Below are 27,359 nucleotides of genomic sequence, written 5' to 3' on the forward strand. Positions count from 1 at the left end.
GCCCTTTGCCCCATTACCCGCCAACCTTCACTGAACATTTACCATCTTTACCCTCGGTGAGTGCTCATTTAAACCTCAAAACTCCACCCACACAGGGTGGCTGCTATTACCATCACTCCCATTTTGCAGATAAGCAAACTGAGGCCAAGAGGAATCCATCCCCTGGCCAAGAGCCCCATATGGGCAGACCCAGATCCTTCTGACGCTAGAGCCCACTCATCTCTCTGGTTCTACCAAGTGTTTGCTTTGGATGGGGAGTTACCCTATGCTTGGCTACTATCAGATGTTCTAGAATGTTCCAAGAGGCTAAGGGCAGGTGCAGGGATGGTGCCACTGAATGCACCAGGGCTCAGGGGAGTGCCCACCTGGCTCATGGAGCAGCTGTGCGAGAAGCCGGGTGTGGTGAGGCGCACGATCTCGCTGGCTGACTCATAGCTGACCACATAGAGGTGGTGCTCCAGGGGCGTGTCCTTTGTGCCTTGGAAGTATACCAGCTTCGTCTCCTCGTTGACCCAGATCTGTGGGGACACCGGGGATCCTTATGACACTGCCCCATGCTTCCCGTGCCTGCCTTCCCATGGCCCCCGCCCCTCTCCTTGTCCCCACAGGGAGGGCCCAGTGTTCTGTGAACAGGGAACTTGTTATCCCCCAAGTTGGCTACAGGAGTGTCTGAGAGAGACGCCCTTCTCGGACCCTGTGGAGCAGGAGACGATCCCAATCTGGCTGGGCTGACTGCACGTCCTGAGGCGACTTAGGATCAGAAGCCTGGACAGTTACCCTGGGTGTGCCCAGAACCTTTGGGTGGGAGCTGAGGGCCAATGTCTTGGACAGAGGCTGAGGGAGGGGCCATCCTGGGCCCAAGGACCTGCTAGGCCCAGGCCCTGGTCCCAGGCGGGTTCAGCCCACCTCTGTGACCCAGATGAACGGGGTTAAGAGGTGGCACTCTCTGCCCCACCTATTTGCTGGCAGAACCCCCACCAGGCCCTGTGTGGTTCTGTGGTGATGTCCAGAGGATGGGAGGAAAAAGCCCTGCTTGGACGATGAGAAGAGGCACTGTCTTTCAGGGCAGACCTGGCAGCAGGGAGATAGAACACTTGAAGAGGCGAGTCCTCTGCCCTGGCCACCCGGCCCTGGGAAGCACTCCCGAGGGTTCCACCCAGGAGGGGACTTCGGAATGGGAGGACAAAGATGTTCACCTGTTCTTAAGACTAAGGAAAGGTGACAACTTGAATGTCCAGAAAGGTGGGATTTTTTTTCTCACAATTATGGCACAATTCTCTGGGTGCACAAACAAACTGTATTTTCTAAAAAACCTCTAGAAATCCCCTAAGACAACGTGTGCAAATAGGAAAGGTCTGCGGGGTTTTCCTCTCTGGGCATTTCCGTGGAGGGGAGGCGGCTGCAGGGTCCAGGGGGGGCACCGAAGGGGATTCCAACTTGAGTCTCATCTAGAATGATTCAGTTATTATAACAAACACCAATGCATTTGTTGTTAGCATACTTTTTAAATAAAGGTTTTCTAGAAATAGAGGATGTTGTTGGAAAACTCAGACCACACAGAGTTAAGAGCTGGTTTTGTCTCAGGGATGATGTGACAAGGTGCAGAAGTGGGGAAGTACTGGTAGGCACTCTCAGACCCAGGGCCCACTAGGGCCACTGTCTTTCCGGAGGGGTGCCGAAACAGGTTGGGGCACATGGCCTCAGGCAGAAATGTGGGAGGGCCACTCCTTCCTTTTTTTAATTTTTAAAATGCTACTGCTTTGTTTTTTCATTTCTGGGTAAAAAGATAATGTATGCTAAGGGTGAAAAGTTCCAGTGACAGAGAAAGGTGATGATGTGGGCTTGTGTGTGTGCCAGATGCCATGTATGCCAAGGGCTTCTAACTACTTTACAGCAGGGTCCTCACCCAGGGTGATTCTGCCCCCAGGGGACACCTGGCCATGTCTGGGGACACCTGTGGTTGTCAGGACTGGGAATACTCCTAGTAGAAGCCAGGGATGCTGCTCAATGCCCTGCAGGGCCCAGGACCCCCTCGCAGAGAATCATCTGGCCCCGATGCCAGCAGTGATGAGGGGCAGAGACTGGCTGTCAGGATGAAAGAATCAGAGCTACTAAATGGTCCCATTTCACAGATGAGAAAAATGAGTCTTAGTACCCAGCTACTAAGGGGCAGGGCTAGGCTATGAGCTGGGGGTGAGGGAAGCAACACCTCCAGCAAAACTGGCTGCAACCACAGCACAGCCACTAAGAGTAAGCGACTGCCCTTTAACCTTTGCACCTAACCTCTGGCCCGCTCTCCTCACACACAGAGATTTGAATGTGAAATCTGATAAAGCCAAGACTATGCTCCATGGCTTTACACTTTTGCTTCTTTCCCAAGAATGTGCAGTGATGTCTGTACAAGTCAGTCACACGGCATTCTGTCAGGAGTGGTCACATTACAGTCAAACGGTTGTCTACGGAGCCTGGACCCACCCGTGCACTCCTGGATCGCTCACTCGAGCATTTACTGGCTGTTCTTTCTTGCCATGCGAAGAGCACTGAGCAGCTCACGTGTGTGCCAACACCTCTATGTCTGTCTTTGGTCCCAGAGACATCTATGCTGGTGTGAGGTAGAGGCAGGGAGTCTGATTATAGGGGCCTCTGCAAAGCGTGGAATTTTGTAGACCTGGACCCCAGTGAAGACCCTTCAGCCAGAGGCAAAGGCTTGCCACATTTTTATGATGGTGTGTTTGGGGGAATGGAAGGTATGTTTCTAGGCTTCCCTGTGGCCGCATTCTTGGTTCCCAAAACTCTCTGTGGGAAGGCGTTGGGGTGGGCCCTGGTCAGAAGCTGCAGAACATTCCCATGGTGGGCACTCCAACTATCCCACAAACCGTTCTTCCAGGGACAAGTGGATTTATGGATCGGAAGGAGACAACAGAAAGCTCCAGGTGGCCGTGAGAATGGATCAGGCCCCACCCACCAGGATCCAATAACAGATGCTTAGAGCAGGCCCTGCACCCTGGACCCAGGGTGTTTTCAGCTGGCCAGAATCACAGTCCCGGAGGCCCTGGGCACGTGGGAACTGAGGAGGGAGCAGAGTGGGAGGGGTGTGTGGCCAGGTGGGGGCAGGGCGAGCCACAAGCACAGAAGGTCTGGACAAGGACAAGGTGTGTGTGTGTGTGTGCACGCGCGGGTGTGCATGTATAAGTGTACATAGAGACACTGGTACCTTGGAGCCGTGCCTGGCCAAAACCTCCCATTCACCGCTGGTCAGCGCAATCTCCTCTTTGATGGGACACTTAAATTCATCTGGAAGGAAGGAAAGGAAAGGAGGTGAAGGGGGCCCTAGGAACCTGTGATGGGGACACAAAGCACCGAGACCAAATTTCACCACAGCAGACTTATCCCGGAGCCCACATTTTCCAGGCTGGCCCCCACCAACTGGCCAAATGCCAGTCTATAGCCTCTGTGTCCTAGGCCAGCCCTGCCCTTCCTCAATTTTCCTGCCACCCCTGAGGCCCTCCGCTGAGGCATGGGCTATGGCTCAGCTGGCTAGACCCCTACCTTGCTCCCGCCCATTCTGAGCCCTGGGCTACCCTCTCAAGAGGTTCTTGAGTCTTCCTTGGCCATCCAGATTCAAGCCCATGCTTCTGTTGGCCCAGAGGGTCCTGCCAACCACACATGCTGGGCCGAGTCTGACAGGACCGTATACTTCACTTGCCACTGTCACTCCATCCCTGTCCCTCATGTGTCCCTCCAGGTTCCTGGCCTTGCTCCCACTTTACCAGGACACATTGATGTTGCTTTTAAGGTTCTGAAGTGAATGAGGCCAGCCTTCTCATCTGTTCAATTGCCATCAAGCAGGTGAAAGACAGTGACAGGTAGTGCAATATGGGGACACAGTTGGCCCCTCCCCCTCCCAAGGCTGATGGGAAAATGGGTGTGCCCAGCTCCAAAGCAGGAGGTCTCGTGAGAGGCACCTGCTGCGAGCTCCACTCAACCACCAACAGGTAAAATCTGAGCACTCAGCCCATTTCAAGAGGCAGAAATGAGAACTTTTCAAGTATATTTCCCAAGGCTAGGTGAGGTCAGTTAAGTCAACATACAAACCAAAAAGCGGAAACACTCATGAGCCAAAGAAAACTCCCCTTGGAGCTCTGCTGGCCTGTGATAGCCGCGTTACACCCCGGGTGACAATGCCCTCAGTCAGGAGTCACTCCTCAGCCCCTCATAGCTTGTGGCTTCGCTTGTTCTTGACACTTGGACTCCCCTCAGTTCCTGGACCCCTGAACACACCCTCACTTGGGTCTCTGTCCCGAGATGGTGGCTGCCGGCGGCTCCTTTGTGGGCTCTACCTCTAACCTGTGGGGCAACCCTGGGACGACTCGGTGCCAGGGAACACTGGGCGCCATCTGAAAACACCTATGGTTGTCACAGCTGGGGAGTGGGTAGGGATCAGGGATGCTGCTCAACCCCCCACAGTGTCCAGGATGACCCCCAAAGAGAGGGACCCGGCCCTGGTGTTGGCAGTTTCCAGGGGTAAGCCCTGCTCCAAGCCAGAGGAGCCCCAGCTCACTTCTCGGCCACTCTGTCCCGCCCTTCCTGAGGCTGGGATGCCGTCCGAGTGGGAGGACGGCCATACTTCCACTGCGAGTACATGTACGTTCTGCTCCCCCCAGCTCCGAGCACACAAGCCCGCTGCCGCACTGCACCCCCACTGCTGAGCACTTCACCTTGAACATACCCAAAACCCACCTCTGGAGTTTTCCCTCCCAAAACTGTCCCTTTCAGTCTTTCCACCTCAGACTAGAACTCCAATAATCTTCCAAGTGTCTATACCTTCCTCCATCTGTCTCAGACTCCACATCCAAAACCCACCGGCAAACTGTGTCTGCCCAGTGGTCAAAGTGCATCCAGAATCGAACCACCGGGGTCAGCCTCACCGCCCAACTCCAGTCCTTGTGCCTTCTTGCCCCTGAGACTAGACTCCACGCAGCAAACCCAGGAATCATTTTAAGCTGGTACAGACCACTGGCAAAAGCTCAAGACCTCCCCAAGACTCACAAGGCCCTGCACGACCTGCCCATTTCCTCCCTGCCCCTCGTTCACTCTGCTCCAGTCACCCAGGCTTTCTTGCTGTTCCCCTAACATGCTGGGCATGGTCCTGCCCCAGGACCCTTGCACGGGCTGCTCCCGGGCCTGGAGTGCTCTGTGTGGCTGCCTTCGCCACCCCTACCATGTCCTCCAGGTCTCTGCTGCATGGCACATTATCCAGGGATGCCCTCCTGACCAACCATTCTAGAAAGCTCCTCCCTCTCTAACCTCTTACCCTGCTGCACTTCCCTGCTCATGCTCATCACTCCTGGGCAGCGTCATTCACTGTTTTTGCATGACTCTTCAACTCTGCTGTCATGGCACAAAACCTCCACAGAGGATACGTAAATGAAGGGGGATGACCAGGTGCCACTAAAACTTTACGGAAATAGGCAGCGAGATGGAACTGACCTGTGGCTGTAACTTGCCAACCCCTGGTATGAGCAGGGCCTGGCACCTGGTGGGTGCTAATAACCAGTCCTGACTGATGAATGACAACTAGCTGCGATAGCCCCGCTAGGCCATGAATAACGTGCGCCAGAGGCTAGCTTCGCCATCACAGGCGGCTCAGCCAAAGGGTGGGATCCGGGAGCAAATGGCGCATGGAGACTTGATGAGCACTGCTGTCACTCAGACTTTGCTCACCTTCCCCGGGGCTGAGGGGCTCGCTCCAGTCGTAGCCACTGGGCTGTAACACGGCGGTGACCTTGTATAAGTGGCAGAAGCCGGTCTTGCTTTCGTTGGCGCGGATGAAGCAGAGCTCGTCCTCACCCTCTGATTGGGGGAAGGGATAGAAGATGTCATGAACCTGTTGGGGCAGAAGAGAGAAGGTGCGTCAGGAGTGGGGGCACGCCCCACAGGGGAAGGTGGGGCTCTGACGGCTGGCTGGGTTTAGAGGCACACACGGTCTCTCCACTCCCTGGCCGGGGGAGGCCTGCCTGAGCTTGCTTCTCCACGCAGGGGACCCGGGCTGCACACCTAGCATCTCCCCACCCTTACATTGATCCACACGCTGGTGACCTCCTCGTACACCACGTATGGCTGGACGTTCCTGGGCACGGCTCTGGTGAAGGCCACGTGCTGCTCCTCGTTCTCAGTGGTGGGGATGAACAGGGCCGGGGGCAGGAGGACAAGCTGAAGCCGCTGCTGGGGCCGGTCCAGGAGCATGGCCCAGGCACTGAGGGGACGAAAGAGAAGACAGGGGCCTCAGGGGCCAGCAGAGGGAGGCCAGTGACTATCGCTGCCCCCTGCCCCTCGGTCAACTTTGCCAATGCCTGACAGTGCAGCCCCGTAATATGCAAAGGTTTCGGGCTGGCACGTGTGCTCGGGAGAAGACAGGAGTGCTGACAGGACCCCACAACCTGCCTTCTGGAAACATCTCACATCATTTAATCTTTTTTTTTTTTCCAAAGATTTTATTTATTTATTTTCAGAGAGGGAAGGGAGGGAGATAGAGGTAGAGAGAGAGAAACATCAATGTGCGGTTGCTGGGGGTTATGGCCTGCAACCCAGGCATGTACCCTGGCTGGGAATCGAACCTGACATCATTTAATCTTAGAGTAGTGTTTTGACGTGCCGTAATTCCTGCCAAATCCTCACCCACATGCATCATCCTTGATTGCATACTTTGCTGTAACTTGACAGTTTTTAACTTAAATATATTTTAAATGGGGACCTATCAGTATTCTAGGTGGAAAGGCAGCGTCTCAACATCAACAGGGAGCAACTAAAACCAAATCACAGAGCAACAGGTCAGGGATGGGAGGTTCCAGAGGGAGCCCGCACCCTCACCAGGTGCTGGGCCTAGCTGTGCTGTCGTGAAGGGGGTCCAGTGAGCATCTGGAGTGGGGAAAGCGCACCCTTTTGGGTGGCACGTCAGGATTTCAACACTGTGGCCACCAGTGTCCTTTATAACTATTTAAGACTGCCCTCACAATGTGAAAGCGGCCGCAGACAAGCTATGATGAATGAGTGTGGCCCTGTGCCAATAAAACTTTATACACGCCAAAATATGTATTCCATATCATGTCTGTGTGTGATAAAATATTATTATTCTTTAGAGCACCCCCCAATAACTTAAAAATAAAAAAAACGTTCCCTGGCTCCTGGACCTCACAAGAAAAGGAGGGTGGTGAGGACTCAGCCCTTGGGTTGTGCTTTAGGGCCTGGTCAGAGATGCTTATCCCCGATGTGAGCAGAAGGGCTAGAAGGCAAGTGAAACAAGAATCCTCCTTTTTTGGGACTCCGTAGTTCTTACGATGGGGCACGAGGGGGAGGGAGTGGCCCGCCCAGGCTTCTGAATGTAAATGGCGCACAGCCTATCAGACGGAGACTCACTATTTGCCATCCCGGGTCCACCCGGCCCTGGCGATGTACTCCACCTTCGGGAAGAGCATGCCGAAGGGCTGCACCAGCTCCTTCTCTTGGGTTGAGACGATCTAAAGGGAAAACAGAGTTGGGTCACACTCCAGCGCAATCACGTGCTACCCAGAAGCAGACAGCCACTGTTAGGGCACACTGTGTCCCCCTCAAATCCGTATCTTGAAGTCCTCGTCCCGGTACCTCAGAATGGGGACTTATTTGGAAATAAAGCAGCTGCGGATGTGATTGGTTATGATGAGGTCATACAGGAGTAGGACCACCCAATCCAACAGGACTAGCGTTCTCGTAAAAGAAGAAACGTGGGCACAGGCAGACGCCGCACAGGCAGGGTGCCTCGTGATGAGAAACAGGAAGGATGAGGCCTGGAACAGGTCCTTTGTCGCAGCCTCAGGAGAAACAGCCCGGCCAGCACCTCAATTTCGGACTTTTAGCCTCTGCAGCTGTGAATGTACACTTCTTCTGTTTAAGCCACCCAGTCTGCAGCACTTTGCTATGACAGCCTATTGACAGCACCCCAAGGGTTCTAGTGTGGACTGTCACCGCAGTGCCAGGTGGCCTTGAGCAAGGCAGCCTCTGGACATCACAGCCTCCTGGAGCCTAAATGGGGCTGGCGTGGCATCTCCCCAGGGGGATGGGGGGTAGGTGGAAAAAAGGCAGGCAGAGCCTCAGCATGGCCCACAGCCCAGCAGCCAGCCCCCCACACCCCTGAGCTGCCTGTTCAGTTGGTATAATCCATGCCACTGCAGGAGCTGTTCGTCTGACAGAGCCAGGGACTGTTTCAAACAAAGCCACTTAGAGTGGATCTGTATCAATCTGCAAGAATACTCTGTCAACAGTGAAGGAGGGGTTTAGTTAGGACCTAACTGTGCCCGAAATGAAAAAGACTCCTAAATTACAAATATAAGTGTATTTTATTGCACACTTTTTTGGAAATATTGCACAAGAATGTATTTTGGCAAAAATACGCAAGGGCTTCCTCAGCTGGTCTAAACTCTGACCTCTGAGGTGTGGTGCCAGTGCCCTGCCCCCACAGCCCCTCTCAGACACAGCCTGTCTTGCCCTCCTGACTATGGAGGCCTGAGCAACAATTCCCCAGGCGATGAGGAGCTCTTGCATTTGAGTGAGGTGCAGGACAACAGGGGCAGCAGGGCCCAGCCTGGAAGCAGGGCTCTGGGCAGTGCCGTTTTGCATTCAGCTGGAGCACCTCCCCCTACAGCAGGGTGAGCAGCCTGCTGATGCCGCCCAACTATCCACCCAGATCACAACACACACCCCATCCCCTCTTTGTGTCTAGAAGCTTCTCTGGGGTTCGCCGGCCCCCTTACCTTGCCCTGACTGTCAGTCTGAAACTCAGCCAGCTTCAAGGCAATCTTGGGATTCTTGCTACCTACAGAAATGAAAGTGAGGTGAGCCCAGAGCATGTCGCCCATATAGGGTGAGAGCAGGTATTTGGGTGGAGGGTACAGGGTGACACCTACAGAAAGGTGACAGCTGGTGTGGAGGGAGGGGAGGAAGGGTATCCAAAGGTCTCTTCACGGGCACGTCACCCTCTCTTGTCCAGGTACAAGTCCTGGACTTTCTGACTTTGGGCCAGGACCTCCTTCCAGACAGTGACATAGCAAACTCTATGCTGATGGGGGGTCGTGGGGGACACATACACAAGAAGACACCTGCCTGCATCTGGAGAGCTTGACATCTGGCTGTGAAATGGGGTACGTCCATAATAAAACCATCAACACTGCAGAAAGGTGGTGAACACCCTGTGTAACACAGCCAGGGCCCCACCCACTGGGAAGAGAGTGGCTTATTGACTGGGATGACTCAGATGTGCATCTGGAGGTGGGATTTGGTTCAGGCTCCAGGTACTTCTACGCTAGGTCTCAACTCCGGCATGCAGGGCTCCAGCACCCCAGGCAGGGGTGTCCATGAGCCTCAGTGTTCTCTCACTCATCAGACGGGTAGGGTGAGACTGACTTTTCCCATCTGCACTGGGAAAGGGAAGATCCTCTAGGAAGGCTCCATCTAGCCTTGCACATAGTAGGTGCTCACTGCTGTCAGTGAGAACAACTCATTTGCTTCCATGGAGGCGACAAATAAGAGGCCCGCAGGCTGGACCTGGCCCCCTGTGTATTTTGTTCAGCTAAGTATTTTTAAATAATTTGAGTAATATTTAAGAATGGGGCCCTGGCTAGTGTAGCTCAGTGGATTAAGCACAGGCTGCAAACCAAAGGGTCACCAGTTCAATTCCCAGTTAGAGCACATGTCTGGGTTGTGGGCCAGGTCCCCAGTAGGGGGTGTGTGAGAGGGAATCACACATTGATGTTTCTCTCCCTCTCTTTCTCCCTCCCTCTCTCTCTCAAAATAAATAAATAAAATAAAATAAGTAAATCAATAACCTTGATTTATCATTAAAAAAAAAAAGAATGGGGTTACCTCTCAAGTGATTCTGGATTTCCAGTTTCTCTTGAGAAACAGGCAAACTTGAGTCTGTCTTCTCACAAGGTGGTGAGTGCCTGAGGTGTCCTAGGATGGGGTGCACACGCCCTCACAACCTCCCCTGGCTCCTTCTGTCTCCTGGGCCCCGAGGTGGTGCCAGCCCTGCTCTTGTTCCCAGCCTGGCCTGCTTCTCTAGGTGCTGTGGGCCCGTCTCAGTTGGTGCCTCGCCTTGCTCTGTGGGGCCTTGGACCACTGCTCAGCCACCCAAACCTGTCCTGGACACTCACCTGTACGGGGGTATCGGTACGAGTCTGTCTTCCTTTCTTCCAGCGCAGGAGAGGGCACATGAATGACCTCCACCTCAGACTCATCAACTTCCTCATATAGGATTCGCAGTGTCTTGTGGCCTTCTGAACCTGGGCGGGGGGCAGGGGACACTGGTGAGGGTGCCGGGAGTCTCACCCCATCCGGTACATATGAAGGACTCTCCTTCGCCACTGCTCGGCCCAGACGAGAGCATGAACCTTGGGGCTGGGACCCTGGGGTCTGCCCTTTACTAGACCTTCAGCCAGTTGAGGCTCCTCTTGGGACCTCCATTCCTTACCAGCACAGTGGGGACAAGAACTGAGCTATTCCCAGAACAAAATGGCATGGGAGGTGGCTACGTGGAATGTCTGTGAGCTGCATTATGTGTGCCCCCTGCCAGATCCCTATGTTGAAGCCCTCACCCCCAGGACTGCAGAATGTGACTGTATTCATAAACGGGGTCTTTAAAGAGGTAATTAAGGTAAAACAAGGCCATTACAGAGGGCCCTAATGACTGATGTCCTCATAGGAAGAGATTAGGACACAGACACACACAGAGAAAGAGGTATCTACAAACCAAGGAGAGAGAGCCAAGGTGTTGACACCTTGAACTTGGACTTGCAGCCTCCAGCACTGAGACAATAAACACCTGTTGTCTCAGCCCTCAGTCTGTGGGAGCTGGTTCAGCCGTCCAAGCTGATTAACCCACGGCTCAAGAAGAACTACAATGAAGATCGTTGTGGGAATAAGTAAATCGCTGGGCGGTAACAGCTCAGAAAGGAGCATGCTGACCAGCAGTGCTGAAGCCACAGGGACAGAGCCCATGGCCGTTCCTCCCTCAACAAGGAAGGTACTGGGAAGGTTCTCCATCCTCTGTGCTCTGCGCCCTCAGCCAGGGCTTACTGTGGACAGACCAAAGATGTCCCCAGAAACACCCGTGGTCCACAGCTGCTTTACGGGTGGAGCACCGGAAGCCTGAGAGGCTGAGTGGCTGGCTTGAGGCCATGTGGTTTGGGAGTGGTTCAGACTGGGGTGTGACAACCACAGCCGTCTCCAGACACTGTGGAATGTCCCCTAAAGGCAGACTCACCCCAGCTGAGAACCACTGATATATTCCCAGAAGATCACCCACCAGGACGTGTATATAGAGATGTTCATTGGAGTATTGCGTATGATACCAAAATAAAACCAAAACCCACAACTGGAGTCAACCAAAGTGTCCATGTGGGACTACTTCAATAAACCATGGCACATTCACACTCCAGGCTCGACTATAGTCGTTAAAGAGTTCTCTGCCCTGGCTGGTGTAGCTCAGTGGACTAAGTGCTGGTCCTGGTCTGCGAACCAAAGGGTCACTGGTTCAATTCCCAGCCAGGGCACATGCCTGGGTTGTGGGCCAGGTCCCCAGTGGGGGGCACACATGAGAGGCAACCACACATTGATGTTTCTCTCCCTCTCTCTCTAAAAATAAATAAATAAAGTCTTAAAAAAAAAAAAAGAATTCTCTGTGTGCTGACTGCAATGGACTGGATGTTGTATCCCCCCAACCCAAGAATCAAATATTAGTGGCATTACATCATAGGCCCTTTGGGAGGTGATTCGGTTAGGAGGGTGGAGCCCTCATGGGTGACTTTAGTGTCCTTATAAAAGAGAGCCCACCACATGAGGACACAGCAAGAAGGTGCCATCTATGAGTCAGAAAGTGGTTCTCACCATACCCCAAACTTCTGGTGCCTTGATCTTGGACTTCTAGCCTCCAGAACCATGAGGAGTGTTTGCTGTTCATAAGCCCCTCAAACTGTGGTACTGATAGACTGAGACACTGATATCAATAGAAAGGTTGCTGAGGTTTCTTTTAAGTGAAAAGTGCAAAGAGCAGAAAAGCATTTAGATTCTATTACTATAAGTTCATAGAAGCCTTTTGTAAAAAAATGGAAAGGGACCTACCTTCCCAAGAGGCTGTGGGACACCACCAGTAGCCGGTGAATCGGTCGAATTCTTCCTGGATGACGAAGGTGGCCACGCCTGCAGATTTGGGGTCTTCAAGAACATTGGATAAGCCTGGAGGGGGAGAAAGCAGGATGAGAGATGAGAAGTCTAGTTTAAAGCAGGTTCCTCGCCTCGGCACCACTAACACTGGGGTCGGCACATTCTCTGCATGGGCTGTCCTGGGCACTGCGGGGTGTTGAGCAGCATCCCTGAATCCTCACCCATTTGGTGCCAGGAGCACCCTGACCCAGCTATGACAACTAAAAGTATCCCTGGGCATGGCCAGTGTCTGAGTTGCCCCTGGTGAGCTGCTAGGGTTTAAAGCAAGGGTAGGACAGGGAGGCAGGTCTAAGGCCATCCTGGGTGCCAAGTTCCACAGGCATCTACAAAGGGGAAGGTTACTTCCAGTGAGGAGAGGCGTGAGGGAAAATTTATGGAGCAGGTAAGATCTGAGCTTGCCCCCATGGAATCAGATAGGAGAGTCAGGGTGGAGGGGCCAAGTGGGCCAAGATACAATGTGCCTGGTGGGAGAAGCCACAGTGCCACTCAGGAGGGTAGGCTGTGAGAGCAGGGTCCAGGAAGGTTCCCAGGGGTTATGGTGAGTGGAGTGGGGGCAGAGTATTTTCTAGAAGCTGGGCTGGTGGCTTTGATAGCTAGCCCTGGAAAGGGTTGGCCTGGGCCTGGCCCAACAGACCACACCCCCGATGCAGGTTCCTGCCCACCCCAGCCAGGACTTGGCACCCTCTACTTGTTTTACCCCTGTGGCAGAATGTCAGCCGCCGCTCCTCGCCCGTCTCAATGTTGGCCACCCATAGGTCACTGTTGTTGATGAAGGAGAAGAAGGTGGGGTCAGCAGGGCAGATCTTGGGGTCCATCCGAGGCCCGGAACACTGTGTCTTGATTTCCAGTGGCTTCATGGGGGACACCTGGGGACAGAGAGACCTGGCTCAGGAGGGCAGGGTGCTACCCACCCGCCCACCTGTCCCCTAGCCAGGGCCAGAGCTTACCATGAAGCCATTTTTGCCCCCATCCCGACAGTGGAAGAGGCTGTTGCTGGCCTGGAAGAGGAAGAGGCCACTCTCGCTGTGGAAGTCATAGGAGGTGATGCCAAAGACTCCCAGGCGCTTCCGCTCCCGAAGGAGCTCCTCCTCCCGAGAGTAGACCCCATGGTGGGGAGTGGCCTGGGGGCACACCAGAGACAGATGCCAGTGTCAGTAGCTAGAGGCCCTGGCAACCTGGGCATTCCCGGGAGGGACCTATCAGACTTGGTTCCATGCCAGAGAGAACATTCTGATGAACACAGCTGTACCCATGATCGGGTAGCCAGGGGTGTCCAGGGCTGGCTGGCAGGCTTTGGGGACTTATAGGGAACTCTTCCCTTCCCAGTCCACCTCTGGGCTTCCCTGTGCCACTTTCCCCATGGAATCTCTCCAGGGCAGACTGGACTGTCCTCTGCCCTATAGCACGGAGTGACACTGTTGGACCGCTTTTCCCTGGTCCCCAAGGCCAATCCTACAGACAAGCCCTGCCCTCTTCAACACCCCTTCCTGCCAACAGCATTCGACCTGAACCCACCCAACATCAAACATTCATACTTTCTGCACAGGTGGTGAGCAGGGCAAATTTGGGACCGCCTGACCACCCACACGCCCAACCACAGCAGGTCCGGGCAGCTATGCTATTGTGGGCACCACCACACAGCTGTCCCAAGGAGAGTTCTGAAGATATGGAGATGCGGAGGAGTGTTAATGACAAGAAATGCATTTAGAAAAAGCAGAATCCAAAGCAAAATTACCCTCACACTGAGGTAAAACCTATGTGAATACAAGCCCCTCGGCTTGCAGACTACGTGGGGCGGGCAAAGGGCACTGCTGCGTTGGCACGGAGAAGTGCAGAGTGTGTCACTCCCCTCACTCCCTGCTACTGTCATATCACTTTTACAGTCGGACAGAACTACACACAAACCAATAAAAAAGGCACTCTCATCCCTCCCCTGCCATCCTTCTACTTGGAAGTGAACCAACTCTAGATGACATTAATTATTATCCAAGTCTCCATAAAAAGGCCTGGGCCCAAGTCAGTTCAAGTTCAATTCTTTGGTGAGGCATTAAGAAGGAAGAGATGCTTGGATAAGCATTCTCATCGGAAGCCTGGACTCGGGGGCTAGAGTGCAGACTGGGGTGGAGGGAGGGCTGTGGTGAGCCAGAAGCTCTTCTCTACCAGGTGTGCGTGAACTGTGTGGCTGGCCTAGGCCTCTTGGGGGTTGAGGGCCCACGGAAATGGTGTATAGCCTGATGACGTGGCCTGCGCCCTCACCCCTCACCCACAAGCAGGATTCGACAGGTGCAGCTCACCTGGAAATGGTCCAGCATCTGCTTCCAGGACAGGAGCAGCAGAGCTTCTTTCCGGACCTTCCTGGGGATCTCAGAGTAGAGGAGGGAGTTCTCTCGGCTTCCATAAGGCATCCCTTGGGGGAAGAGGAAAGAAGCAAAATGGATGCCCTGGTCCAGGACAGGCAGGGGCCAGCCTCAGTTTCCCATGGCTGGGCCCAGCTGGTTCCTTCTGCTTCTATGTCATCCTGCAAGCTCATCCTGGCTGCACACCCTCCTCAGAGAAGCTACGGCCCCGAGTTTAAGCAAGTCAGCAGTAGTACAGTGTCTTCCATCGCTAAGGTATTTGTGCTAAATATCTTGGCCTAAGTTACTAAAAAAGCAGCATACAGTAGAACAAAAAAAAAAAACGGTGGTCAGGGCTACCCAGATTTTACTCAATAGGTGAGGCTCTGGCCTTAAAATCCTTTATTAAAAGGCTTTTGCACCCTGGCTGGTGTGGTTCAGTGGACTGAATGCCGGCCTGTGAACCAAAAGATTGCTGGTTTGACTCCCAGTCAGGGCACGTGCCTGGGTCGTGGGCCAGGTCTCCAGTGGCGGGTGTGTAAGAGGCAAACCAGTCTATGTATCTCTTGCACATCAATGTTCTTCTCCCTCTTTCTCCCTCCCTTTCCCTCTCTCTAAAAATAAATAAAATCTTTTTGTTTTTAAAAAACGTCTTTTGCAAAGGAAAAAGGATCCATGGACACAGACAATGGCGTAATGATCACTGGGGGTAAGGGCAGTAAAAGGGGACTAAATGGTAATGGAAAATAATACAATAAAGACTAAATTTGTTTTAAAAAGGCTTTTGCAAAGGCCATGAACCAATCTACAATTCCAGCAAATATGTCTAATCAAGGGTCTCTTCCCCTTGACACTGGTGTCACTGTGGCCTAGTTACTCTCTGTGGAGGACGTCCTGGGCACTGTGGCATCTTCAGTAGCATCTCTGGCCCCTCTCACTCCGTGCTAGCAGCATCCCCAGCCGTGACGACCACAGATGTCCCCAGATGTTGCCCAGTGTCCCCAACAGAATCACTGATCTAACCTGACCTATGAAATGAGAGCAGCTGCCCAGTGAGGATTCAATGTGAATTAAATGAGGCAAGAAAGATGAAGCACTTAGCACAGTGCCCAGGATACGCCCCCCAGAGACTTCAGTGTAACTCCAGTAAGCTGCAGTTTCTCACAATCGTGCATCTCTGAAGGTGAGACGTGTCTTACATCGCAGGTGCTGGCCTTTTACATTTCCTGCCTAAGGAGCCCCCAAAGCTGTCTGGGGCCCTGTGCCCTCCTCATGCAACATGAGACGCCCACGGGCAGGAGGAACAGGAGGAGCGGGAGTGCCAGAAGGAGAAGCTCTCCTGACGCTGCAGTTTGAGCCCTGGAATCTGAGCCACCACCAGCCCATCTTCCTGGCAGCGGCGGCTGGCCAAGTCCCTTCTCTGCTCCTTCTCGAGGGTATTGGGCCTCATCAGGGGCATTGTCAAGAGCCTTCACTGAGGACCTGGTGACTGGCTCCACGTGCCCCCAACAGCAAAGCCTGGTGTCCACTGAGGAGACAGGGGTTCTAGGAGAGTGGGGGGCAGGTGGCACTTAGAGCAGCAGGGTAGGCATTGCCCTGGGGGGCCTCTTCTGTCCATAAAACTGCTGGCTGCCAGCACTCACCCAGGTGCTGGGCTGGTGCAAAGCCACATTATAAATAGTTGGGAACTCCGGGGATGGCTGCCCCACCAACTTAGACATAAAGTCAAGCCAAGGGTACCCTGAGGTGTTGAGTGATGCAGTGGATCAGCTCAAGGGTGAGCAATGTCACTCCCAAAGCAGCACCACAGATCTGAACTGTTCTAGGCACACTTTGGGTTCTCTGCCCAGTCGACAGCCCTTGTCTGGAGCCGCCCCTATCCACCTGTGGGACAGGTGCCTCAGAGCCTCCTGTGGACATTAGGTACCCCCTGCCCCAGGCGCGGACATGCACACAAGGCTATGGCCGACTAGACAAGTGGACGTCTGACCTATGTTGAGCCGATCTAATTCTCTCTCCCAGGAATTTGGCAAAAGCTCATCCATTTTTGCTGATGGCTAGATCCCTAGACAAGTAACCCCAGGAGTGGAAGGTAGGAGGGCAGTGACGGTGGACTCGTGGAGAAGAATATACGCAGAGCAGCTGCCTAGGCTCCGCAAGGCTTGGGGGGTCATATCGTAAGGTACGGGGTGGGGGTCCCTGAGATGTCCCTGTGACTCTCCTACAAAGTACACTTGGAGGCTGAAAGGAACTCTATGAGAATTTCTGCCCCTTTTAGCAGCTCCGTACTTAGCTGAACAATGGCTTCCAAAATGTCCATGTCCTGATCCCAGAACCTGTGAATACCTGACCTGTAGCAAAAGGGATTTTGCAGATGGGATTAAGTTAAGGCCCTTAAACTGGGGAGATCAGAGTGGATTATCTAGGTGGGCCCTACAAGTAATTACATGCCTTGTAAGAGGGGGCAGAGAGAGATTTTAGACACGGAGGAAGAGGCAGTGATGTGACCACAGAGGCTAAGACTATAGTGATATAGCTATAAGCCAAGAAATGCCAGCAAACACCAGAAGCTGGAAGAGGCCAGAAACAGTTTCTCCCTTCCAGCCTCTGGAGGGAGTGCAATGCAGCTGGCCCACACCTTGACATCAGCCCAGAGAAACTGATTGCAGACTTCTGGTGAGAATACTGACCTGTGAGAGAATAAATTTTGGTTGTTTAAAGCCACCTAGTTGAGAGTGGTTTGTTGTAGTAGCAGCTCTAGGAAACTTACACAAGTACCTTGACCAGGATAGAAATCTGAACTTCAGTGAGTAAGTGAGTGATTGGTCAAAGAAAGTGGGAAAAGGGGGTTTGATGTGTGTGTGGGGCGGGCACAAAACTGCAGGAAAAAAGGGAGGCAACAGCTCACCAGAGTCTGTGAGCCTTGGCCACTTTCAGTCCTAACAGCCATGCTCCTCCTTGGCTAAATTAAGCCTGAAACACATACAGCCCTAATCTCCCTAAACTAGAGCTGGCGAACTATTTTCTGTAAAGGGCCAGACACCAAATATTTTCAGCTTTGGTGGCCATATGACCTCTGGTGCAACTAGACTCCAAAGGAGCCATAGATGGGAATAAACAAGTGGGCGTGCTGGCCATCAGTAAAACCAGATTTCCAAAATCGGCCGCTTGTTGCTCGACGACCCCCATCCTAGCCCATCTCTCTTTCTAACTCTGTGCTTGCCGAACAACTGCCGGCTCTCTCTCGTGTGGGCCCTTATGAGGAGGGTCTGCATCGACTATGGGAGGGGAGAGCCACCTGGTGTCCATCTTGGTCACAGTCACAATCATGAGCATGGAGTTGGCCTCAGGCAGAATGAACTTCATTCATTCATTCATTCCATAGCTCACTCCAACACTGACTGAGGGCATGACCAGGAACAGGCACTGTGCTGGGGGCTAAGGACATAGAGACACTGATCCTGGGCTCCAAGTCGAGAGTGCTAAGAATGAAACCTGCCTTGGATCAATAACCACATGTCATACTGCTTTCAAACACGCTTGGAACTGTTCCTATCTGTTCTAGGACCTTTAGGTAAGTAGGACAACATTCATTCACAGCTCAACAGATACTGACTGTCCACCTGCCAGGAGCCAGGCCGTGGCTTGGCCACTGTGGGTACAAATGCAGGAGGCCACAGGTGCACAGGACCCATGCCACGCCCTGCAGGTTTTCACATGGCCCAGCAGGGAACATGAACCTAAAGAACTGCAAATGTATGGAAAGTGCTGCTCCAGAGGCACACACCAGGAGGAGGCAGTGGTTAGCTATGCATGTGCTTATCCAGGTATCTAGGACAGCCACAGCAATGTGGTAGGCCACCATTCATTGTTAGCCTACCAAGTATATGGTTATGCAATCATAGCAGCTTTCCATGAGCCTCAGGATCCTACTTAACACTTTGCTCCACAGCCAGAGACTACTGGAGCTACTTGGGACTCTCCCTGCTGAAGAGTCCGGCAGCTCACAAACCCAGCTCAGCCCAGGGGGCAGGCTCAACAGACCAACACTGGAAACAATCTCAGTGGCTCAGACCATGTCCCAGGCCCAAACCACAGCACCGAGCACCACAAATGGGTGGTCCTGTCCTCTGCTCCCCTCACCAGAACATCTGACCCTCTTGAGGACCCTTAGGCCAGGCCTTCATTGTAAACAGATGTCACTGTGGGTGGCATGACAGTTTGCCCAGGACCAGACCCATCTATTTGGACCTTCTAAGAGGACCAGCTGACCTCTGGAAATTAGAGGATTTAGAAACAGCCATCTCAGAAACACTGCCCTGCTCAAGGGCAGCCTGTGGGGCCTAAAAGGTCCTGGGGGGTCTGCAGGAGCCTGGGGGGTCTGTAGGAGCCTGGAGGGCCCAAGGGGATGCTGGAGGGCCTACCTAGGTAGTAAAGGCGGTGGGAGTGGGGGCTTGACTCGTCCGTCTTCTGCACAAACTGGAAGTCGTGCGGAGCCTTGTTGACAATCAAGCCCGAGTTCTTGCGGCTGCCGTGGATGATGTTCCGGAGCCCTTCCCACGAGTGCTTCTGCACCTGGAAACGGGACGCTGGGTCCTCCATCTCCACTGTGTCTCCCGAGTCGGACGTCGGTGCCCTGGTGGCCATCCTTTCTGCCCCCTCGGAATTCAGCGAGAAGCTATGAGGAGGAAGGAACACGCAGGAAGAAAATGAGGAGAGGGGTTCCGAGTTCCATGCACAAGCTGCCGCCTCATCAGACACTGATTCCCCCAGCCGAGCCCCACACCGTGCAACCTTCCCTGCCCCCACTCCTTAAACTGTTCCTTCCCTTCAATGCCATGACTGCTAAGATCCAAGCCTCCGTCACCTCTCAGCTGAATGATGGCAACCATCTGCCAACACAAACCCTCTCTTGGTTTTCCCTAGAGAGAAAACCAGTCCTCACTATGGCCTTCAGCACTCAGTCCTCTGACCTCTGCCAGGCTCTCAACCTCATTCCCTGTCATCACTATATCCCAGGTAAACTGGCCTTCTCGTGGCTTCTCAAACAGGTCAGACTCCTTCCCTTTCCAGGGCCTTTGCTCATGCTGGCCCTTCTGCCTGGAACAGGTTTTCCCCCTGTCTTTGCTCAACTAACTTCTAATCAGATCTCAGTTTAAATATCTGTCAGGTCCTTAGAAACTTTCTATGATGATCGTACCAAAGCTGGTGTCTCCATTAACCTTTCACAGGCCCTCGGGCTGCCCCACCCTCAGAGCATTAGCCACAGCGGGTGACTGTCAATTGCCTGTCTCCCCCGTGTTTGTCCTGTTCACAGCTGCATCCCTGTGGCTGTGTCCCCAGAAGCTCTCGTGGAGCCCGGGCTCAGTGGACACTTCACAGAGGGTCATGGAAGACACACTCGCCCACGCACAGAAGCCTGAGCACAGAGAATCAATCCCCTGCCCAGCAGGGTAAATGTGTGCCTCACTGGAGGCCCTGGAGAAGCAGATATCACTGGGAACTTGAGACCTCTAGGTGAGAGCATGTGTGCACACTCTGCCCCTCAGAGGCCATCCCACTTCGGGAGCAGCTGCAGCCATGCAGAGGCTCCCTCCCTCCCCTCTCCAGCACTGGCTTCTGAGCACACTTCTTGAGCAGACTGGACTGGCCAAGCAAATATTTGTTTTAGGGAAATCTAAACACAGCCGTGGTGACCCGGTTGTGGAAGAGCCAAGGTCGTCTCACGAGGCCAGCCAAAGTGAGCAGGCTGGCCCTGCTCTCTTCCGAGGCACCAAACGGTCGAAGGGCTCACTGGGTGCTGGGACCGTGTGCTCTGGGATTAGCAGCTTTGCAAGCTGAAGCCTGCAATCACTTGTCAGAGTGGGACTTGAACTTACTACTGCTGTGCTCACAGCCAGAACAGCACAGGCCAAGGGCAGAGGAGTAACAGGCAGATCTCTGCCCACTCCCCTTCATTCAGTTGCCCTCTGATTCCCAGAAAGCTTTGACCCCTGCCAGTAGCAGACCCCACAGAGTGACCACCAGAGGACAAAGGACCCAAGGACCCCCCCCCCCCCCCCGCCTCCCGCTTTGAAAGGCAAGGGAAAAAGAGACACGGGAAAAGTGCCCATGGCTTTTGGGCTTCCACTGTAGGCTGACTTTCCAAGTTTCCTTTCTAACTCAATTCCGTACTGGAGGGGAGGAGAAATGCTCCCCAGCCCTGCTCAGCCCTACATGACCCTGCCGGAGCATGGGGGGCGCGCAAGGAGCTGGCAAGTCCTGTGCAGGGTATGGCTGAGCACACCAGAACCTACATAGCCCCAAGCACCACCAGCAACAAGCCCAGAAAACGAAACCATCCAACCCTCCCAAACTCTGTCACCACAGTTCAAGTCTTGCTCACAGCAGAAAAATGGATCATGACCTCCAGGGTCTCTAAAAGGGACCCCGGAAGCAAAGAGCCTGGGGAAAACACTTACAAAATCACATGGCTTACTTCCACACCAAAGAGTGATAAAAATGATCTTGCCTCCAATCACTACAGAGAGCCCAAGGAGCAAAAATTCGATCCAGGAGATGAGAAATAAAATGAAACATCGTGAGAAACGTCTAAGGATCTTCTAGATGCAGTGGAGCAGCATGTACTCCCAGACAGGCTAAGCCTTGGTGCTACAGCCCGGTCTTCCACTTGCTTCTCTCCTCCCCAGAGGCAAAGCCCTGACTGTAGGAAGAGGCTGAAGAGAGTGGCAGGTGGACGAAATGGGGCCCCAGTGAAGCAAGTCTGTGCCAGCCCTTTCCCATCTGGTGCCAGCCTATACTGGGCTTCTTGAGTCAAGAGTTTACACAGCTGGAAAATGAAAGTGGATTGCAAGCGTCTTAGGCCGGGTCCAACCACACTTTCCTTCTGCCAATCGGCAGGGCACCCTCAATAGCCTATGACCCAGACCTAAGACTCTGCAACATCCCCAGCAATCAGGGCTCCCGAGGCTGTGCCTCTTACCTTCTCCAATTTCCTGTGTTCACGTTGTCCAGACGTAGCTTCTTAACCGTCCGCATGAACCACTCGGCTGATCAGGAGGGTGGGACAGCCTGTGAAGGAAGAGACCACAGAGCTGCACCTCCCAGCACACAGTCCAGAGGTGCAAGCTCTCACCCTGTTTTCCCCTCTCCCCCTTCCCCAGGCAGCCCTCCATGCCTCTGGGGAACACTCAATGCCAAGGACATTCTGATGAGGCAGATGGCTCAGGCCCTGCCCTGAAATCTGAGAGGGTGCCTGGCATTTGCCAGAAACCAGCATCTTTTTGTTGAGCGGTTCTCCCAAGGTGAGAAGTCCCGGAGAAGATGGGAGTATCGAATGACTCTGAGGATGCCACACACAGACACTGGCCAGAAATGGAATAAAACCAAATTCCCCATTGTGGCTGCTCCCTGATGGCCTTCCTGACCTCCCCTGCTCCCTACCCTTGACCATTACATCTAGCACACTGGCCTTACTCTTCCCTAAAGACACTACTCATTTCCACTCCAGGGCCTTTGTGCTTGCCAGTCCCTCTGCCTGGGACACCCTTTCCTGGCTTCCTGTATAACCTGCTTCCTTTAGCCTTTGGGTCCCAGTATCACCTCTTCAGAGGTCTCTCCTTGCATCTAACCCTCAGTTGCCACCTTATCACCCCCATCACAACACCTGGTCTTTCTGCATAGCACTCGCTGCAGGTCAGTGGTTCTCAATGGCAGCAATTCTGCCTCCCCAGGGGGCGTTTTTGGTTGCTACTGGTTTCAAGCGGGTGAAGGTCAGGGATGATGCTCAACACCCCAGAGTGCTCAGGGCTGTCCTCCACAACAGAGAATGACCTGGTCCCAAAGTCAGCAGTGTTGAAGAGAAAACTCTACAATCGTTACTTGGGGGAAAAATTGAGTTTGATCCTCATGCTTACAATAGACACTGAAGTAAACCTCTGTCGCTCAGATGGTATAAACCAAAATGACCCCCAGCGTCTGTGAGTCACCTCTTCCCTCCCTCACTACCCAGTTAATGTATTTAAGGGAGCAGCACCCCATATCCTCAGTAGGTCAAATGATTTGAGAATGCAGTGCCTCCTGGTGGTGTTGGGGGTGGGGTCGATGGAATCCCCTAACCCAGGGGGCTTCAACCAGGGTGGATTCTGGCCCCTGGGGAACATTGTTGGTTGTCACAACTGGAAGGCATGCTACTGGCAATGTGGTTGGAAGCCCCATCCCACAATGCACAGGATGGCCTCCTACCCATCCCACAAAGAATGACCGGGCCCCAAATATGACTAGTGCTGAGGCTGGGAAGCCCTGCTCTGGGTGAGTGGGCACTCCTCACTGGGATAACTGCCCCACGGGGGCAGGCCCACATCTGTCCTGTCCCTGTGGCATCCTGAACCCAGGGCCAAGCCTAGCACACAGAAAGCACTCCATAAACATTTCAGGTTGAGTGAACTTGTCCCTACCCTCACTTGAATGCTGTCTAAAGTCAAAGGGACCTCTGGTTTGGTTGGCACCCAGCCACCTTCTTAACAAGCTAGGTCCCAGGAGAATAGGCAGGTGCCCAAGTGCTCAAAGGAAAAGAAATCAGGATTGGAGATCATGTGGAAGAAGTGAAGCAACATGTCCCCATAAAGAAGCATTGGCTTCACTCTCAGTACCATCGTGAAAAGAGTGGGCTCTGGTGTCAGAGAGATATGGGTCCAAATAGTGGCTCTGTTGCTTCTGGGCTTTGTGACCTTGGGGAGTCACTTAACTTCTCTGTGCCTCAATATTCCCAGTTATAAAATGGGACTGCAGTAGGACTGCTGTTAGGATTAAATGAGACTGCACAGGTAAAGTGCCTTATGTGGCAGAAACTATGTGACAGCTAATATTGTTGACTAAGCAAGTTATTTAAAATTACATCAAGGGGAGAATTGGACTAAAGTCCCTTTCAGAGGCAGAATCCACCCCATTCACTGACCCAATGCCAGGCATCGTGTTAGGTGTGGGACGGTGCAGTCACACCTCCACCAAACCCAGCTGGAATCAGCACTCTCCCCTTTTTCACCCCCAGTCTCTCAGGGGGTCCATAGGGGGGCAGCTGGAGGGGAACACTGGATGGAAAGAGAAGTCTTCAGCAAGAGCACACAAAGCTGCAGCTACTGGCCTGGGTCCCAGCCAACTGTCCCTAAGGGCAGTGACCCCAGGATTGTAGAAAAACATTTCCTGCCGACTTCTATATCCTGGCACAAATGAATCCCACCAGCCCACATTCAGCCTCCCTGGCTGCCCCACCTCTGCCCAACTGACCTTCTAAAGAGTCCAGAAAGCCTCCACTGTGGCTGCAGGTGTGGGACACAAGACCTTGACAGAGTGAACGTGTCATTAATGTGGCAGGTTAATGAAGGGACTGGCTAACCACTCGCTCTCCTTCCGCTCTCCTTCCACTGGGGAGTCCCGGCTGTGGTGCCTCATTCTGTCTATCTGGGCAGTTTCTAGCCGCGCCTCACAGCCCTGCGGTGAAGTCTGTGAGTCCTGAACCACACCTAGGAGAAAAGTCCTCCCAGGGCCCGTTCCCCCAGGACTGGGCCAGAGAGGGGAGGGTTGGTGGCCACAGTGCAATCTGGGCTTGAGTCTCAGCTCCTGGAAAGCAGGTTGGTTCTTTCCGAGAGGCAAGGGACTTCCTTACGGTGGGGGATGGGAGGGTTGACAGGGGCAATGGCGAAGGAAAGGGGCTGCTTCCGATGTTGGCTCAGCGGCAGCACCGATGTCAGGAAGTGTCAAGGCCGGTCTGAGACACTTAGGAAGGTGGACAGCTCTGGGCGTGGGCCGGGGAGAGGCTGAGAAAAGGGGTTCAATCCTGCGGGGATGTGGGGGGAGGAAGCACACGGGGCAGGGAGACCGCCTCAGCTCTCACACATTAGCTTGGGGAGTTGGAGAAGGTGGGGACCTCCAGAGTCTGCAGGGAAGGGAGGGCGTTCTTGGGTGCGGCCAGCCGGGGCAGGGGCCACAGCCAGGTGGCTTGGGCAGCGACGGAATGGGTGGGGAGGCGAGGCCCGGCCAGGGAGAGGCTGAGAGGTGGCCTGGGCACAGAAAGGGGCGGGCGGGGAAGAAGGGGTGAGGAGGGGCGGCGGGGAGAGGAAACCGACACATGGGCTGGAGGTACCGGGAGTGCGGTCCACGGCGGGGCCGCGGGGCGGGAAGGCGGGGGCAGAGAGTACCGGGGCGGGTCGCCGGCGGGTTCAGGGTCGCGGCCAAAGCGGGACGGGGCACGCAGGCACTGCTCACCAGGGCTTGGGGCCAGCGCGGGGCGGCCGGGCTGGCCAGGACGTCCCGCGGCCGGAGGCGCGTCAGGCTCGCGGCTCCATGCCCAGGATTGCGGCCCCGGAAGTGGCGAGCACGGGGGACAGCGGAGGCGGCGGACACAGGGGACTCGGGAGGCTCAGGTCCCTTTGACCCGGAAGTCGAGCGGCCCAGGCGGCGGCCTGGGATTGGCCACCGCCCGGCCAGCACCAAGGCTTCACGGCGCTGGGGGGGACGGGCGGGCACGGCCCCGTGGACAGTGGTGTGGAAGATTCCTTGGATGGTGTCTTCGGATGCACGGAGGGATGCCAGGAAGGGACGTCCCTACAAAGTTTGGTATCGCCCAGCCAATCCAACGAATCTTCCACTAAAGGAACTTGGAAAAGATCGGAAGCTGCCGCAGCGTTGGTGGTATAGTGGTTAGCATAGCTGCCTTCCAAGCAGTTGACCCGGGTTCGATTCCCGGCCAACGCAAGCGAGTTGGTTCTTTTTCTTTTCTCTCCGGTCCCTTTTCACTATCCATCTGAAGTTTCTTAATAAAATAATCAAACTAGAATTTCGATTACTTTGAAAAAACCTAAATTTTATAATAACATAAAAATTCAGGGGTAGAATTAAAAATCAGAGAACTGTAGTTTCCATTACAGTTACTTTGAATTAATTTTAAAAATTTGAAATGAAGAGAAAAAACAAAACAAAAGGGCCTACATGTTTCCTCCTGGGATTGAACTAGGGACCTTTGAAGTGGGAGGGGAAGGGGACAGCCGCTACACTACACTGCTAACTAGCAGACCACAAACTCTTAATAATTACTAGGCACAGACAATGTTACAAAAAATTGTTACATTATAATTCCCGAGAAGACTACTGTATCATTTGGTCGCCGCCTCGTCCATGATTTCCTCTTTCCTCAAAACTCATCACTCCGCTTGATGCAGTGGCTGCTGGAAAGCGGAAAAAAACCCATAAAAGCACATATCTGTATTACTTTATCGTCAACACACGTCCTATTAAAACACTCAAAGACAAAAATTGCAAACGAACCCATGCTAAAGCCAATGTTTCATTCGTTGTGTCTGTCCAGAAGGTATCCAGCCATGTAATGTGAAAATTAGAGACATTTATTGAAGAAAATACAAAACACAAGAAACATTGTATGTAGGACAATGACACCCCAGTCCCCTTCAAAACAGGCAACTTGGCACCTCACACGTTCCCGCATTTACCGTCAGCTGCCTGGATGTATTTTCCTGAATCTCCTCAAGGGTCTGAAATCTCTTCTCTTTCAAAGGTGATTCAGTTTTGGGAAAAGCCAGAAGTCGCAGGGCACCAAATCTGGGCTACAGATGGGCTGAGTCATCTGGGTGATTTGATGTTTCACCAAAAACCAAGAGATGTGATGCATGTGTAGGCACATTGTCGTGATGAAACTGCCAATCACCAGTTGCCCATATCTGTGGCCTTCTGAATCATTGGAATAGTTTCCACAGAGGAATGTTCAAGCTTAACACAAAATTTGGTGCACATTTCTTGCTCTACTCACGCAGTCATTTTGAATGTGGTGGCCACACAGTACACATGCTCACTCATAGGAGTCTACTGACCCCACTGACTAGTACAGTGAACTTCTCATTGTTCACCCATGGTCATTCCAGTCTGCTCTCCTTGGCTGCCAGGTTACCTGGATGTTTTGCAAACCATTCTCCTTATATTACCAATGGCTGGACTTTTTCCAGATAGACCTCAAATACTGATACTTCCGGATTATTTTCCTACAGCTACTGTAACAAATTACCACAAACACTGGCTGAAAACAACACAAATTTGTTATTTTACAGTTCTGGAGGTCAGAAGTCCAAAAATTAGTCTTGGGGGTAAAAATCCAGATGTGGGCAGGGCTGGCTTTTTTTGGAGGCTCCAGGGGAGAACCCTTTGCCAAGCTTTTTCCAGTTTCCAGGGGTATCCCTGGTCCCTCTTTGACTATCGACCCACATGTGGCTCAGGATGGCTGTGAACATGGCCCAACACAAAATTGTAAATTTGCTTAAAACATTATGAGTTTTTTTGTGTGATTACGGGTCACAATGTATTTAATGTGTGGCCTAAGACAGCTCTTCTTCTCCCAGTGCAGCCCAGGGACACCAAAAGGTTGGACACCCCTGTTTAGAAGCCATTGCATTCCTTAGCTCATGGTCCTGCACCACTTCAACTTCTGGTTCCATTGTCACGTCTCAGTCTTTGATTTTGACTCTCTTACCTTCCTCTTATATGGGCCCTTGTGATTACATCAGGCCCACCCAGATACTGTAAAATAATTTCCTCTATTTCAAGATCCTCAATTTAACCCCATCTGCATAGATCCTTTTGCCATATAAGGGAGCATAGTCACAGGTTCTGGAGAGTAGGATATGGACTTGGGGAGAGAGCGTTACCCTGCTGACCACAACTTCCCTCCTTATCACACATCCTTCTGTAATATTACTTTTGACAGCT

At 53.2% G+C, this 27,359-nt stretch overlaps 1 protein-coding gene and 1 non-coding gene across 4 annotated transcripts in view; one reads left to right on the forward strand and one right to left on the reverse strand.

The window, feature by feature from the left end:
• DPP9 (dipeptidyl peptidase 9) overlaps positions 1-25,011 on the reverse strand; it is a 35,029-nt gene extending 10,018 nt beyond the window's left edge. For all 3 annotated transcript variants that reach the window (XM_036032222.1, XM_036032221.1, XM_036032223.1), the window contains exons 1-14: positions 24,852-25,011; positions 21,571-21,659; positions 19,013-19,266; positions 14,547-14,659; positions 13,200-13,373; positions 12,950-13,118; positions 12,151-12,264; positions 10,185-10,313; positions 8,787-8,848; positions 7,417-7,517; positions 6,079-6,256; positions 5,725-5,887; positions 3,215-3,294; positions 366-518 (exon numbers count right to left, since the gene is read on the reverse strand). In XM_036032222.1, coding sequence (XP_035888115.1) covers positions 366-518; positions 3,215-3,294; positions 5,725-5,887; positions 6,079-6,256; positions 7,417-7,517; positions 8,787-8,848; positions 10,185-10,313; positions 12,151-12,264; positions 12,950-13,118; positions 13,200-13,373; positions 14,547-14,659; positions 19,013-19,266; positions 21,571-21,626 — 1,746 coding nt within the window. In that variant the 5' untranslated portion in view covers positions 21,627-21,659; positions 24,852-25,011. The remainder of the gene's footprint in view (positions 1-365; positions 519-3,214; positions 3,295-5,724; positions 5,888-6,078; positions 6,257-7,416; positions 7,518-8,786; positions 8,849-10,184; positions 10,314-12,150; positions 12,265-12,949; positions 13,119-13,199; positions 13,374-14,546; positions 14,660-19,012; positions 19,267-21,570; positions 21,660-24,851) is intronic.
• A 257-nt stretch (positions 25,012-25,268) lies between these two features.
• TRNAG-UCC lies at positions 25,269-25,340 on the forward strand. Its single transcript has one exon. It is a non-coding gene; the product is annotated as a tRNA-Gly (tRNA).
• The last annotated feature ends 2,019 nt before the right edge of the window (positions 25,341-27,359 follow it).

Source organism: Phyllostomus discolor, chromosome 8 (genome assembly GCF_004126475.2).
Source record: "Phyllostomus discolor isolate MPI-MPIP mPhyDis1 chromosome 8, mPhyDis1.pri.v3, whole genome shotgun sequence".
Taxonomy (NCBI): Eukaryota; Metazoa; Chordata; class Mammalia; order Chiroptera; family Phyllostomidae; genus Phyllostomus; species Phyllostomus discolor.